The sequence below is a fragment of the Sceloporus undulatus genome, chromosome 2 (genome assembly GCF_019175285.1).
Source record: "Sceloporus undulatus isolate JIND9_A2432 ecotype Alabama chromosome 2, SceUnd_v1.1, whole genome shotgun sequence".
NCBI classification, from domain to species: domain Eukaryota; kingdom Metazoa; phylum Chordata; class Lepidosauria; order Squamata; family Phrynosomatidae; genus Sceloporus; species Sceloporus undulatus.
In genome coordinates this window covers 229,157,021-229,172,100 of record NC_056523.1, presented here as the reverse complement: position 1 = coordinate 229,172,100, position 15,080 = coordinate 229,157,021, and the positions used below count along the sequence as shown (strand labels likewise).

The window sequence follows — 15,080 nt, the reverse complement described above, 5'->3', positions numbered from 1 at the left end:
CCTTCGCTGCTGGCGCTGAGCCTCCCTCCCTCAGGACGCCGAGTTCACCTTCCTGCTGCCGGCCGGGCGCCGGGAGTGCTTCTACCAGTTCGCCCCGGCCACAGCTCAATGGAGGTCGAGTACCCAGGTGCGGAGGCACGGGAGCCAGGGCTGGCCCTCCTTTCCCAGGATCGCCTCCTTCTCTCCAGAGGAATCCCAAAATGTCCTCCTATTCAAGGCACAGGCGTCCTCCTTTCCAGGACAGCCATCTTCTCTCCCAGGAGGAATCCCAAAATGTCCTCCTATTCATGGCACACCAGGCGTCCTCCTTTTCCAGGACAGCGCCCTCCATTCCGCCTCCTTCTGCTCAGGAGGAATCAGGACTCAGAAGCCTGGGTTTAGGAGGGTTTGAGCTTTGCTTTTGCTCATGTCCTACATGTTTATATGAAAATCCTACTTTTTTGTGGTGCCTTGTCCTCCTTTGGGGTGAGGACATCCAGCCCATGTGACCAGGCGTCCTCCTTTCCAGTTCATGTCCTCCATGTCAGCCTTCTGTCCGGGAGGATTCCAAATGTCCTCCTTTTTCAGCAAGACTACGAAGCATACATTTATATCATTCTTTTTAGCTTTTATTTTATCATGCGCTACATTTTTTCACGAAGGTCTCCATTTTGTGGCGCCACAAAGGAGGACAAGGCTGGCTAAAAGCCCAGGGTGACTAAAGACCCTCCTTTTCTAGGACATGTCCTCCATAATTGTCCACTATACCAGGGACAAATGTAGGACAAATTCCAAGACCAAATGTAGGACAACCGCAGGACAAAACTCAGGCCCAAACTAGTTAGGAACAATTTTAGAAAAAGGGCTAGGACCTTAAATGTCCTTACATGTTTGGGCTGAGTTTTGTCCTTGCGCAGTTGTCCTACCAGTTTGGGTCTTGACTATTGGTCCTACATTTTGTCCCTGTGTAATGTGGGACAATTATGGCCCCCCCTCAGGAGGAATATCAAAACATCCATCCCTTTTGAGCAGGACTACGAAAGCTGGCTTTATATTTCTGGGAGCGTTTTGAGCTTTGTGTTTGGGAACGGCCTTATGTTTTTCAAGGAAGGGTCCTACCATTTTTGGGTGGGGCCTTGTCCTCCATTTGCGGCAAGGACCACTGGGTTCAACACACCTGTCCTGCCTCCTCCTGCTCACCTGTCTGCTATTATGCCTAGTGTGTTGTTCTGTTTTGAGGCTCTGGTTGTTAAGATCGTGGTTTGTTTCAGCTAAGGTTTTAACTATCCGCTTCGTTATGGAGCTTAACCTTTGCAAATCTGAGTTCCCCCCAAACAAATCATCATACCAATTTGGTGTGGTTGTAACTTCTTTGGTTGTCGTCTGCCTCTTTGTTTCCAACTTCTGGCGACTAGAGGCCACATCTGACTAAGGCCAAGATTTCTTCAGAGGGCAGTGCCGTCCCTTGCCATCCTGAGGCATGAGAGGAGTGTGACTGCGCCCAAGGGTCAACCCAGTGGTGCTTACATGGCCTGACTGGTGCCATCGACCCCGGTCTCCAGAGTCATTGAATCCGAACACTGAAACGCACTGCTGCGCAGCTCTGTAGTTGTTGTGTGTGCCTGTCAAGGTGTTTCTGACTTATTGCCTATCACTGGGTTTTCTTGACACCATTTCTTTAGGAGGCGGGGGTTTGGCCATTGCCTCCCTCCCTGAGGCTGAGAGCGTGTCTTGGAAAACCAACCATCACTCACTGGGTTTACCATGCTGAGGCTGGGACATCAAACCCCGGTCTCCCATGGAGTCCAACACTCAAGCCACTACACCACACTTGTATTGTGTAAGTGCAGTAGGTCCTTGGGTATCCATCCTGAGTTTTGGTTCTAGGACCCCCGTGGATTACCAAATACCTGAATAACAATCCTTCGTGATTCAGTGGGCAGGGGAAGATGGCCTTCTCTTTTAGAATAGCAAATCAGGATTGCTGTTTTGTATCTGATGGCCTGTTACGTACTGCCAAATTATAAAGCTGCTTCTGGTTCTGGTCCTCTTTGGAGGGTATGCTATTTAAATGATGCATGGGTCCTAAGGTCTGGACGGTCAAGTGCCAAAGCCACCACTCCATTTCCTAAACACTGGTGAGGCAGCTTTGGTGCTAGGCTTCCGGGATCTTAGGATGCATGCATCATTTTAAACAGCTACCTCCAAAGGAGACCCGACGCAGCATCTTTATATTTGGCGGCATCTGTCACGGCCATAATATTGTTAGTTTTGAAATATTTTCACAGGCTAGTGGATGGTTGAATTCCTGGTTTGCAGAATTTGTGAGGGTCATGGAGGGCTGAGCTGTATGTCCTTGAGTGAGAGCCCAGTGTGGCGTAGTGGATAGTTGAGTTTGTTAGCTAGAACCCTGGAGATCAGGGTTCGAATGTCAGCTGTTGGCTGATGGAACCACCTGGGTGGCCTTGGGCAATGTCACATCTCGCCTCAGCCTTAGAGGATGGCAAATGGGCAACCCCCTCTCTGAGAAACTTTGCCAATGAACAACTCAGTGATATGTTCACCATTGGGTCACCTAAGTCTGCCTGACAACAGCCTTGAAGGTACGTTCACAACCAACACCGATTCCCTCGAATTGCACTTCTGGGAGAAAGGTGTGGATCTGTAAATAAAAGGATTTTGATTGATGGATTGATTGTTGGAGGGACGGGCCCTTTTTTGTAGCAGGACAAGCAGTCGGACGCTTTTCCGCTACATGGAGGTATGCTGTTCCGCAGGAAAGCTTTGGGTAGGCCATGAGTTTGACTTTTTCCCAAACTAGTTGCTGGTTACTCTTGCCCCACAGATGGTAGCTTTTCCCTTGGTCACTCGACCAAGAATCAGTGATTAATTCCATCATGAATATATGGTGCTTGTATATGATGAGTGGAGTTTGTGGTTTTCAGTTCCTTTGACACTTTTTATATATACATTGTCCCTCCACATTTGCCTGAGAGTTAGGGACACAGGACCCCCGTTGAATGTGGAAAATATCTGCAAATAACAAAACACCTCAGGTTTTGATACCTGAATCTCTAGATCCTCCAGTGCAACTACTGTGGGTCCACATCTGCCAGGACAAATTGACACGTAGAAAACCTGCACTGGGAGGAGCTCACAACATGCCTAATGTGTGAGTTCTCATCTAGGAATCTCTTCGAGGTCCTTCAGTGTGCTTTTTGGCGTTTAAGTTGACCGCTATAGAGTTTGTGCTGGGGGAATCTGAGATATGTGCCTAGAGAGAGCATACAGTGGTACCAGTACCACCCGGGTTCGAAAATAATCCGCTTTCCGCTGGCGCCGTTCGTGAACCCGACATCTTTCGCTACGCCGAAAAAGCCATAGGCGTCTAGCGCTGGAAGCCCGGCGATTTTGTGCGGAAAAAGCGCCGAAACGAGCACCATAAAATTTTTGTTCGTAAGCCGGGCAAAAAAAACACGTAACCCGGAACAGTTCTTTTTTCCTATGGGATTATTTTCGTATCCCGGAATTTCGCGTTATCGCGGTGCTTTCCGTATCCCGGGGTACCACTGTTACTAATCCAAAATCCGTGAATTATCCAAATCTGCAGCAGTCAAAACCTCGAATGTGGAGGGTAGGTGTAGTTCATTATTTTGTCACTTCCTCCCTAGCTGTTCTTTCTGTGTTTTCTGTGAAACCCTCCTGTTGTGCGTTTCCCACTTTTGCTTGTCATGCTTCTTCTCACAGAGGACCTGCTCCTGTAAGGCAGATTAGTTTGGAAAAGAGGAACTTTTTCTCTGGAGTGTTTCCTAATGCAAGCTCAGATTTGCACCCATTTGGCACTCCTTGCTGTCTTTCCTCCCTCATCAGTTGCTTTTTGTCTCCTTCAGGTTATTGGTGGGGCCGGGCTGGATGTGGATTTCTCCTTGGAAAGCCCTTCAGGCTCATTGCTAATTGATGAATATCGGACATCAGATGGGGTGCACACGTAAGTGGCATGGTTTACTTGCTGTTTCACCCAGTCCTGCAGGCAGAGGCAGGTCATTTCATGCAAATGGTCGCACTTACAACACATCTAGAAGGAATCCAGTTCTCTCTCTGCCTTGGGACAGTTAGCTCGGATGATTGTCTTTTGCAACCAGGGGATGTTTACTTTTGCTGTTGATTTTATCTTTGATTGCAATAACATAATGAAGGAGAGGATATTTATTTATTTATTTATTTTGGCTTTGTGGCTTTGACTTTTGTGGATTTGATTGTTCACGGATTTCATTAATATGCTCTTTCTAGGAATCTCTGGGTCCTCCAGTACAATACTGTGGTCAACATCCACCAGAAGTGACATTGGAGAATATAGAGATTCTTAGACAGAACACTTCTTCAGGCATTTATAGCTCCTTCACCGCAATTATGTGGTCAACCTATGGCAGATGTTAACCATAGAGTTGTCTTAGAGGACCTAGAAATCCTAGAGAAGAGTTATCCAGCCCCTCTCCCCCCCTCCCAGTCCCAGTGAATATGAAGGGCCCACTGTAGTTCTTCAGACAGTGGCTAGCTAACTATGGTATTTCCTCCCAGGTTGTAGTGATAGCCAACAATTTGAATAGTTTGGAGAAACGATTAGGTACATTTATGAATGAGAACTCTGTTTATCAATGGCCACCAGTCATGATGGTTCTAAATTAATCTCCAGTTTCAGAAGCAGTATGCCTCTCAGTATGAGTCATTGTGGTGTAGAGGTTTAAGTGTTGGCGTAGGACTCAGGAAGAACAAGATTTCAACCCTTCTTCAGCCACAGAGACACTAGATGACCTTCAGCAATACTTACTCTCTCAGCCTCAGAGGAAGTAAATGGCAAACCACTTCCTGTCCAAATCTTATGATGAACTATAACAACTAGGAGGGAGTTGCTATAAGATGAAGTCAGCTTGAAGGCACATAGCAACAGAGGCATCTCAATACTAGATGCTGTGGAACATGTGTAGGAAGGTGCATTTGCACCTGTGTTCTGCAGACATGTCAGACCATGGTGTGAAAGAATACTGGCCTGGATGAGATTTTGGTCTAATCCAGCAAGACTCCTATATTTCAGTATCCCCCTGTGTGTGTGTGTGTATATATATGTACTTTTAAGTTGCCCATTGACTTATGGCAACCCTGTGAATTTCATAGGATTTTCTTAAGGAATATTCAAGTGGTTTTGCCAGTTCCTTCATTTGAAATAGAGCATACAGCACCTGGTATTCATTGGTAGTCTCCATTGTTAAATTTGCTGATACACAGAACGAAGTAATGCATTAAAAGTCCTGCTGGAAATGAGCCACATTGATTGGGATGAACAAAAATGTGTCTAAACATAGAATTACCATTAAATGAGCTAGAATCAGAAGCTGAAGTAAATGTGATCTTTAGATGAGTTAAGGAGAATAGACACATTATTCACCTATTCTCTGAAGCAATAGAAACTGGAATGAGATTTGTATGTCTTGTGCACATGTGCTGTTTTAGTATATATGAAATTTGGCTTGCCCAGCTGAAATGGAAATACGCTTTTTGTTGTTGTTGTTACGAAAATCTTGGCTCAGGCTCTCTACTACTTTCTTTTCTTTGTCTGCAGCGTTGAACCCATAGAGAGTGGAGATTACAAGCTGTGCTTTGACAACTCCTTCAGTACCATCTCAGAGAAGTTAGTGTTCTTTGAACTAATCTTCGATAGCCCCCAGGATGATGAAGATTTGAATCAATGGGCGGAAGTGGCCGAACCAGACGAAATGCTTGACATTAAGATAGAAGATATTAAGGTGGGCAAAGAGGAAAGGGAACATGATTACCGCAAAGTGTAGAGAACCAGATATTTTAGACCTCAACAGAAACTTTACACTGGGGTGGCATCATAAGACAGAGTAATGGAGAGTTTTCAAGATTGGGACTTGGAAACACAGTGCAAGTTCAGGAACCATCTGTTGCTCTTCTCTGTGGCTCCATGACTGGAGCTGGGAAAGGAAGAATGGGGAGAACTGCTTGGATGAAACGGCCAAGCTAAAGTCAGAATTGGTCCCATCTGCCTCTGCTTTCCCCACTTCAGCTCAGAGCCTCCATGCCCCACCATGCCTTCCATGTGCTCACAGGGGCAGAGCTGTTGCCACTGCAGTGAAGAGTTGCTCCAGGAGAAGGCTATAAAAGAGAATCTGCTTTTACTTTTAATAAATGTTTTTAGTTTGATGGCCAAGTAGCTGCTTGGTCCTCATTTAATTTACTACTGGTATTTCAAAAAATAGGTACTACCCAGTAAAACCCAAGGTCTGTGCTGAACTCTCTCTAAGCAATATAACAAATGCCTTGAAGAGGTTAAGAGCTGACTGCTGCTTTCTTCTTTTTTATTTACTTGAGTTATACCATGCCTTTTCCCCAAAAATGGGACTCAGGGAGGCTCACAGTAAACCTGATTCTTTAAAAAATATGTTTAAAACATGAAATGTTCAAATATGAAAACCCAACAAAATTTAAAAAAAATCAAAATTTAAAAAACAGTAACAAAAATACAGTGCCTACCTGGTAAAAAGTTCCTTCCAGTTGACAAAAACTTGGCTACATAAAAGGGCTCCTTTTACTTCTCAGAGCCTCTCCCTTGCCCCATATTTTTGCAGTGGGATTTGACTATCAGAGTCCAACAAGCAAGATATTTAATTTTGAAACCAGCTTTTGATGTTTGTTAATTGGGGAAATAATAATGCAGACGCTTTTGAAAGTAAAGGAGTTTTGTGAAGAAGAAAAAGTTGAGAGAAGCAAGAAATTTGGACAGTGAAAAGAGGTGGTGGTGGGAGATTGTGATTCAAATTAATCCCAATGTAGTAAAGATGTAGGGAAGCAAGTGATGCCATTATAGAGGAGACTTTTGCAAATGAATGTCTCCTGGATACAGGGACTTCCCATCTTATGGCATGAGATGTAGTATTAAGAAGTCAAGATAGTGTACCTTTCTCTTCTGAGCTGATTTCCCAGTGACAATGGAACTGATTTTTTTATCCTTTTTGAACAGCAATAGTTACCATCAGGCCTCTTTCCTGTTTAATAATAATAATAATAATAATAATAATAATAATAATAATAATATAGTTTATTTATATTTTCCCACCTCTCCCAGATGGATCAAGGCAGGATTACAGCTCACTAAAATTCACATAAAAACACATCAATAAAATAAAGTAACAATTAATATTAAAACTAGCTCAATTATCAGGTGGAAATGCGATAGAGTTATACAACGGTCAGGAGGATGGGAGATATCTTATATAAGGTCAGGTGGATAAGCTCGCTGGAAGAGATCTGTCTTAAGTGCCCTCTTAAATACCTCCAAGGAGGCAAGAAGACGGATCTCCTCCAGAAGACTATTCCACAATTTCGGAGCAGCTACAGTAAAGGCTCTTTGGGAAGTTGATGTGAGCCTAGTTGATTGATGTTCTAATATGTTCTTCCCAGTTATTCTTGAGAGTGCAGAGCGGATTATGTAAGGAGAGGCATTCCCGCAAGTAACTTGGGCCCAAGCCATGTAGGGCTTTAAAGGTAATAACCAACACCTTGTATTGTGCCCAGAAGCTAATTGGCAGCCAGTGAAGAGATTTTAAAACAGGTGTAATATGGTCAAACCTGGATAAGCTGGTGACCAGTCTGGCTGCCGCGTTTTGAATCAATTTATAACTAGGAAAGGATACAAGTGGTGTCTCTCTCTTTCCTATGATCCCTTGATTCCTCTGGGTTTGCCCATCATCAGGATGAATCGCACATCAAAGCCAATAATCTCTGTACTGCCTTTTTTTTCTGGTCACTATAGGAATCTATTGAAACCATGAAGAGCCACCTTGAGCGGAGTATCCAAATGCAGGCATTGCTACGTGCCTTTGAAGCACGGGACCGCAATTTGCAGGAGAACAACCTGACCCGGGTCAACTTCTGGTCAGCTGTCAACCTCAGTGTGCTGGTGGTGGTATCCTTCCTCCAGGTGTATATGTTGAAAAGCCTTTTTGAAGACAAGAGGAGAGTCTGGACGTAACAGAAAGAGAAACTGACTCCCCCACCCCGTTGGTAGCTGTGGGATCCAAGACCAGTGCCAGCACTCATATTGCCAAAGCTTAGTACTGCCAGAATTCACCACCAATTCAATTTTGAGTTCTCTGCAGAAGGGGTTCAAGGAATATGGGCAGGATAAGGGCAGGAATTAGAATGGGGGCATGTAACATCCACACGTGGAGCAGTGGCTGTGGCAAAGGGCAAAACAGGAGCATGTGGAAATTGTTAAAAGGACAAGTAGGAGTAGAGGAGACATCTGTTGGGTGAGAGCAGACCTGAATAAGAACACCAGGCAACTTCAGTGCCTCCTCTGCTTCAGTAGCTCTTCTGTTGACAACGAAGGATGCAGGGTGTCCTAAATACTATAGTTTGCAAGGGGTTTGTCCGTTGGCCTTAATCCTGGATATTCTGCATCAGACTGGATCCATGTGTGCCTTAACCAGAGGTGCTAGCCTGATTAGAAGTAGGTGTGCCCCTACTCTTCTGTAGTGAAAACGTTCTTAGCCCTTCCTCTGTTTTGAATTTCCTCGCCCAAAAATGCTCCACAGTATTTCAAAACATTAAGAATTTCCCTGGCTAGCTTTGATGATCTTTGCCCTCCATGATTGTCTGCCATTCCTTTCTAGGCATGGATACACAAGGAATATGTGCAATTGCTGAAGAGATTGTTGACAAAGCTTTAGTTCCAGCAGTCTGGTAAGGATGAGGTGGAAAGGGCTGCTGGTAGTCTCATTTGGATTACCCACCTCCCCTCCCTTGGTCCAGAATTCTTACGTATGAATTCTTACATACATTATTCACATATGAAATGTGAAACATTTCTTTCCCTGGAAGGGGAAAAACCCATTGCATTTCAAAATTACCTGTTTAGGTGTCTTCAGATATTAGAATTCAGTAACAAATAGCTTCTCTTGGATTTACTTGGAACTGACATTCATAGTTTATGAGTTACTAATGCAATCTGAGTCCATACTGTTTTTTGTCCTCAGGTTGATACTACAGTACTTGCAATTTTTTAGCTGGTCCTCAGATATGAGGTCCCTTTCACATGACCATTCTAGTACAGTACTATGGTTCCTCTTTAATTGCCATGGCACCATTCCGTAAAATGATGGGATTTGCAGTTTGGTCAATTCTCTGCCCAAGAATTCTAAATGCCCCTCCCTCAACTGCAGTTCCCACCATTCCTTTGGACAAAACCATGACCATTGAAGTAAAATCATAGTGCTATAACAATACAGTGTGAAAGGGGCCAGAGATATTTCAGTCGTGTGATATGTGCATATATTTCTATGATGGTAGCAGATCCCTATCTTTATATAATAATCAGGAGAGATCTGTGTTGGGTAACAGTGGGTGAGACGCCAAATCCTTCCAATCTGCTGCTACCTGTGTTACTCTCTAGACCCTCCATGATCCTTTACCCACTAGCTGGGCTCCAGTTCAGGAAATAAACTGGGCTAGAAGAGCAAGTGTAAGAGGAGTGGCGGTGAGGGTGAGGAGGATTATGAACAAAGCAAGAATTTAGCAGCCCCTTCACATTTGGCACTGCATCCCTGCCATGACTTTACACAATGTTAGGGTGAGATTCCTTATAGCTTGAACCTTGGCTCTTTCATCTCATTGGCAATGAATTGAATGATCAAGAGCAAATGATGTCTTGCCCCAACAGCCATATTCTAATGCGGAGTTAATTTCACTTTCTCCTACATATGATAAGTGTATGATAAAATTTACTTGAATATAGCAACATGTAAGGCCTAGGCTGGTTTTTCATGGTACTATGCCTTGAGCAGGACAGGCTCCTAGTGGTTTTGGAAGCTGCATCCAAAGGCGGGTGATGGTAGGAAAATAATACATGCTGAAATATTTTAGGCTTTTTTGGGCTTCCTCACCTTACAGAACAACTGACATAGTGTTAACGAGAGAGACTGCCAACATTGACTCCTTTGAATGTCAGTGTTTCTGGTTCAATAAATTGTCTTTTGAATTAGATCTGTTACTGATCTTGGATGGTATTAAATAGTGTTAACATACCCTTCCCTTCTGTAGAAGTTCTAGTGTACAGGGGTGGGAAAAGAGCAGCCTATGCAAGATGACCAGATGTCCTCCATTTCAACTTTCCACCTAGGAAGAATTTCAAGCTGTCCTCCATTTTGAGCATGACCAAGAAGCATGAATTTATATTTATATTCGTGTTTTTAGCTTTTATTTGGTAGCACCCAAAAATTTTCTTCAATGTAGCATTTTGCAGTGCCTTATTCTCTTTTATGGTTATGACATCTTGTCACCCGGATCCCCCAGAAAAACGGAGGGCCAACTGTACTTTGTCCTTCTTGTGTATGCCTTTATAGGATTTTCTTAGGCCAGGAATCCTCAGATTTTGCCAGTTCTTTCCTCTGATATTCATCAACAATCTCCCATCCAAGTACTAACCAGGGCTGGCCCTGCCTAGATTCCCAAGATCAGACGGGATCTTGTGACTTTAGGGTATTTAGGTCTATACTTTACAATAAATGTCTGACTCCAGACAAGCCCCTGTTCTTGAAGCAAAAAAGGCTGCCTGCTTATTATGCCAGTCAGCTCAAATCTGCATTGCTCAAGAAGCCAAGTTAACGCAAGGCTCTCCAACAAAACACCCATCTTTCCCACCTAAACTTAGCTTTGATTTGAATTGTTCACCATTTTCTTGTTGAAAAGAATAGCTTTGATAAACCTCATTCTTCATCTAATAATACTTAGTTGACCTTGCTTTGTCGATACATTTCCAATGTGGTTTAATATTATTTATTACATGTCTTGAGTCCATCTAAGAGATGAGCACATAACAATAGATTTATCAGTGAGACTTTCTATTATTTATTTGTAATGCTACCTTATGGAGCAATTTGAAGGCCACATACCTTGGTAAGGCATCTTTTTCTCATAATGTATAAGGTATACATTAAATGTCTAGGACAGACATAATAAAAAGGCCAATTGATACAGCTTCACAGATAATTTGATGAGAAGGAACTTTGAGGTCTTTCTCTCAGATAGTTTATTATTCTTATAAGCTTGGTATTCAGCAAAAACTATTAATGAGCCAAACTTCTCCCAGATATTTGCAGGAATATTGGGAATGGGGATGACTTAGATTAATAAGATATCTCCTTCAATTAACAGATCAGAGGGGTGGCAAACAACAGATGAAAGAGACTTATGGAAAATCTATAAAACTCCGTATCATTTTGAACAAAGCTGCTTATAGTTGTAGTTCCAAAAGTAATGGTTCCAAATTCTGGTTTTGAGCAGTAATAAGAGCTGATTAATTAAAATCAATTAAAGTGGAAATCCAAGAAGAAAAAGGAATTGTTTAATCAAAATATGATTAACTTAGGTTGAAATTTCAGCATTCCCCAGATTGGTTATTATGTAATGAACCATAGTGTAAAGAGACATTTTTTTTTGTTACCCAGTTGTTGCTTTATCAAAGGCAAGTTCTCTTGGATTTTTTTTAAAACCTAAAACATCTTTTTCCAGTTCTGGGCCCCACAATTCAAAAAGGACATTGAGTGTGTCCAGAAGAGGGTGACCAAAATGGTGAAGGGTCTGGAAACCATGCTCTTTGAGCAGTGACTTAGGGAGATGGGTATGTTTGGAGAAGAGAAGGTTAAGAGGTGATATGATGCCCTGTTTTAATATTTGAAGGGGTGTCATATTGAGGAGGGAACTAGCTTGTCTTCTGCTGCTCCAGTGACTAGGACTTGGAGCAATGGATGTAAACTGCAGGAAAAGTGATGCCACCTCAACATTAGGAAAAACCTTCTGACAGTAAGGGCTGTTTGACAGTGAAAGAACTTCTTTGGAGAGTGGTGGACTCTCCTTTGGAGGTCTTTAAACAGAAGCTGGATGGCCATCTGTCTGGAGGGCTTTAATTGTGAGTTCCAGCATGGCAAAAGGGGGTTGGACTGGGATGGCACTTGGGGTCTCTTCCAAGTCTATGATTCTACTTTTTAAGTCCTTCAGGGCTAGGTTTAGATAATAGATGGTAAGGGCAGTTTGGCAAAGTGATTCCCCTTGTATCCAGGTGGTGTGCTTGTTTTTACACTGAACACCACACAGGGGCTGCCCATCTGTCCAAGAAAACTGAATTTTGACACTCTTAAACCTGAGACTATGTCTGTGGTCTACAGGGTCCCAGAAAGTGGGAGAGTAAGGAGATGAGACTATAAGAGACAGACAGACCGGAGGGGGGGGGGGCGGAGAAGGTAAAAGAAGAGAAGAATTGTTGGAGGGGTAGGTGAGAAATAGGATTTTCCAAAATCCATGCATTTATTTTCTCCTCTTTGCACATGACAAGTGGGGGGCAGGGGTAGAGTAAGATGATGGTGTTTTCCAACATGTAATAACCATGAGCAAGCACGACATAGCAGTTTGAGTGTTAGCCTACAACTGGAGACCAGGGTTCGATTCTCAGCTCAGCCACAAAACCTACTGGGTGACGTTGGAATAACAATGGAATAACAGAGTTGGAAGAGACCTCAAGGGCCATCCAGTCCAATGCCCTGCCATGTAGGAATAGAGAATCAAAGCACCCCCAACACATGGCCATCCAGCCTCTGCTTAAAGACCTCAAAAAGAAGGAGACTGCAACTCAATTGCTCTCAGCCTCAGAGGAAGGCCATGGCAAACCTCTGAACAAATCTTGCAAAGAAAGCCCCATAATAGAGGTCTGCTCTGGTGTCGCAACAAACTACAGTTGCCAGAATTTCATAGCAACGAGTCATGGCAATTAAAAGTGGTGTCAAACTCGATTATTTGTGCAGTGCGGATGCAGCCCATGATACTGTACTTGCAGAGCTTTGGACGTTACTGCATAAGAAATGAAAGCAAAACCAAGCAGCAGCTTTCTCCATGCAGTTAAAGGCATGCTTTGATGACTGTCTCCTCAGGAAGAACATGAAAGTGCTATGAAGGCATACGGAGAGGCATGGGAAAAGCCACTATTCTTCCAATTGGTTTGGCTTTCTTTTCTTGAATGGTCAAGTCCTGCAAGTTCAGTGTTGCAGTTGGAAGCTGCATAGAATCAGAATCCACGTTTCTTTCTTGGCTGGTATCTGAACATAGGAAATGTGGAGACTCGACACAGATTTTCTAATCTGTCTGAAAGGTTTAGAACCTGATGTAATCTGCTAATAACATTTTGAAGAATTCAGTTTCATTCAAAATTATTTGCATCTCATGTTTATAAGGGAGTAATCCAACAATTATGCCTCTTATACGTGTTTGCATTTACTGAAAGTAATGTCTACTTGAAGTAGTTAAATTTTTTTGATTAAAGTGAATACTCTGAATTAGTTAAGAATGTAGTCTTATCAATGGGTGTAAATTCTGATGTAATATTGTATAGGAAGATCTCAAATGAGAGCTCAAACTAAAGATAAAGGATTAACAATATGTGTGAGATTCATTCTAGGAAAGGAAGCCTCTTGTGCTTAAAAGCTCTGGTTCCTGCCTAGCATGATGGATAATTGTTTTATTATTAACAGCCGTCGAATTTAAATGTTTCTTTTCAATAGCATACAATAATGAAAAGCACATTCTGTGCAGAAAAGTAACTATTTGATCTGTTCAAGAATGGCTGCTACGTTCTTAAATGAAAACATATAGTGAAGGAGAAATCTAATAATAATTCATAGCATTTCTACTCTGACTTTACTCCAGTGAAGGGGAGAGAGTTCAGGTTCAGCTTCCTTGCCTCCCCACCTTTGCATGCAGCCTGATTTGACGTTCCAACATCTGCGCCTGTAGAATGCAAGAAACATTAGGAATGGTGTGTAAACACCATTGCAACTATTACCATGCAGTAGCATCTTATTACCCCAATGTCTAGCCTCCCTGCGTCCCTCTCTTTTCTCATATCAAGGTGATAGTAAAAGGGATGTTTAAGGCACGTAGCTGCAAGAGTGCGTCACTACGGGAAATTGCCTTGCCACGTTGAGGATGGAGCAAACTTGTTTTCTGCTTCTCCAGAGAATAGGGCATGCAACAATGAATGCAAGCTACAGGAAAAGAAATTCCACCTCAACATTAGGAGGAACCTCTTGACAGTAAGACTTGTTCAACAGTGGAAGATGTTCCCTTGACAAGTAGTGGAAAGTCCTCCTTTGGAGGTCTTTAAACAGAGGCTGGATAGCCATCTGTCAGAGGTGCTTTGATTGTGTGTCCCTACATAGCAGAATGGGGTTGAACTGGATAGCCTTTGAGATCTATTCCAACTCTATGATTCTATAGTAGGAGATCCAGGTGGCTCAGCATGAGGAAATCAAGATAGATTGATCAAGATTGGAATCTGCATAATCCCTTCACCGATAAGAGTGATGCTAGGTGATAGACTTTGTGCTTACAAGTGAACAGAAATCCAAGTACACGTCCCTCTGGGATGCACAAAGATATTTGCACTGATTGTCTGGCCATTCCCAACTTCCCCATTCTTACCTCCTGGAAATATAATAATAAATAAATAAACTTGAATTTATATCCTGCTTTTTGTTACCACAATCAAAGCGGTGCATAACCTTTAAAAAATACAATATACAGTATACAATTCCCCCCTTAAAAAAGGATTAAACAGTTCTATCCATTAAAATTACAAACAATAAAATCTAAAAACAATAATACGATAATAAAATAACAGTGGGCAAAGTCTTCGCTTATATATCTCTGTGGGGGGAGCGTTACATAGCCGGGTTCTATTCCAGGAAGGCCTGCCGGAAGAGATCTGTCTTGACAGCTTTCTTGAAGCTCTCTAGGTTGGCATTTGATGGATCTCGTCCAGCAGGCCATTCCATAAAGTGTGAGCGATCGTGGAAAAAGTCCTCTGGGAAGTTGTCGTCAATCTGGTCTTTGTGGACTGCAACAAATTCCTCCCAGAGGATCTGAGGGTATGGGATGGATTGTACAGGAGGCGATCCCTTAAGTAGGTTGGGCCCAAGCCATGGAGGGCTTTAAAGGTAATGACCAACACCTTGTACTGTGCCTGGAAACGAATA

The 15,080-nt window shown here is 42.9% G+C and overlaps 1 protein-coding gene across 1 annotated transcript; it reads left to right on the top strand.

Moving 5' to 3' along the window:
• TMED1 (transmembrane p24 trafficking protein 1) lies at nt 1–10,039 on the top strand. The gene is made up of 4 exons (XM_042449573.1): nt 1–123; nt 3,867–3,967; nt 5,597–5,780; nt 7,811–10,039. Exons 1-4 carry the CDS (start codon nt 109–111, stop codon nt 8,027–8,029), a joined length of 519 nt encoding a protein of 172 aa, XP_042305507.1. The 5' UTR covers nt 1–108; the 3' UTR covers nt 8,030–10,039.
• Nucleotides 10,040–15,080: the final 5,041 nt, after the last annotated feature.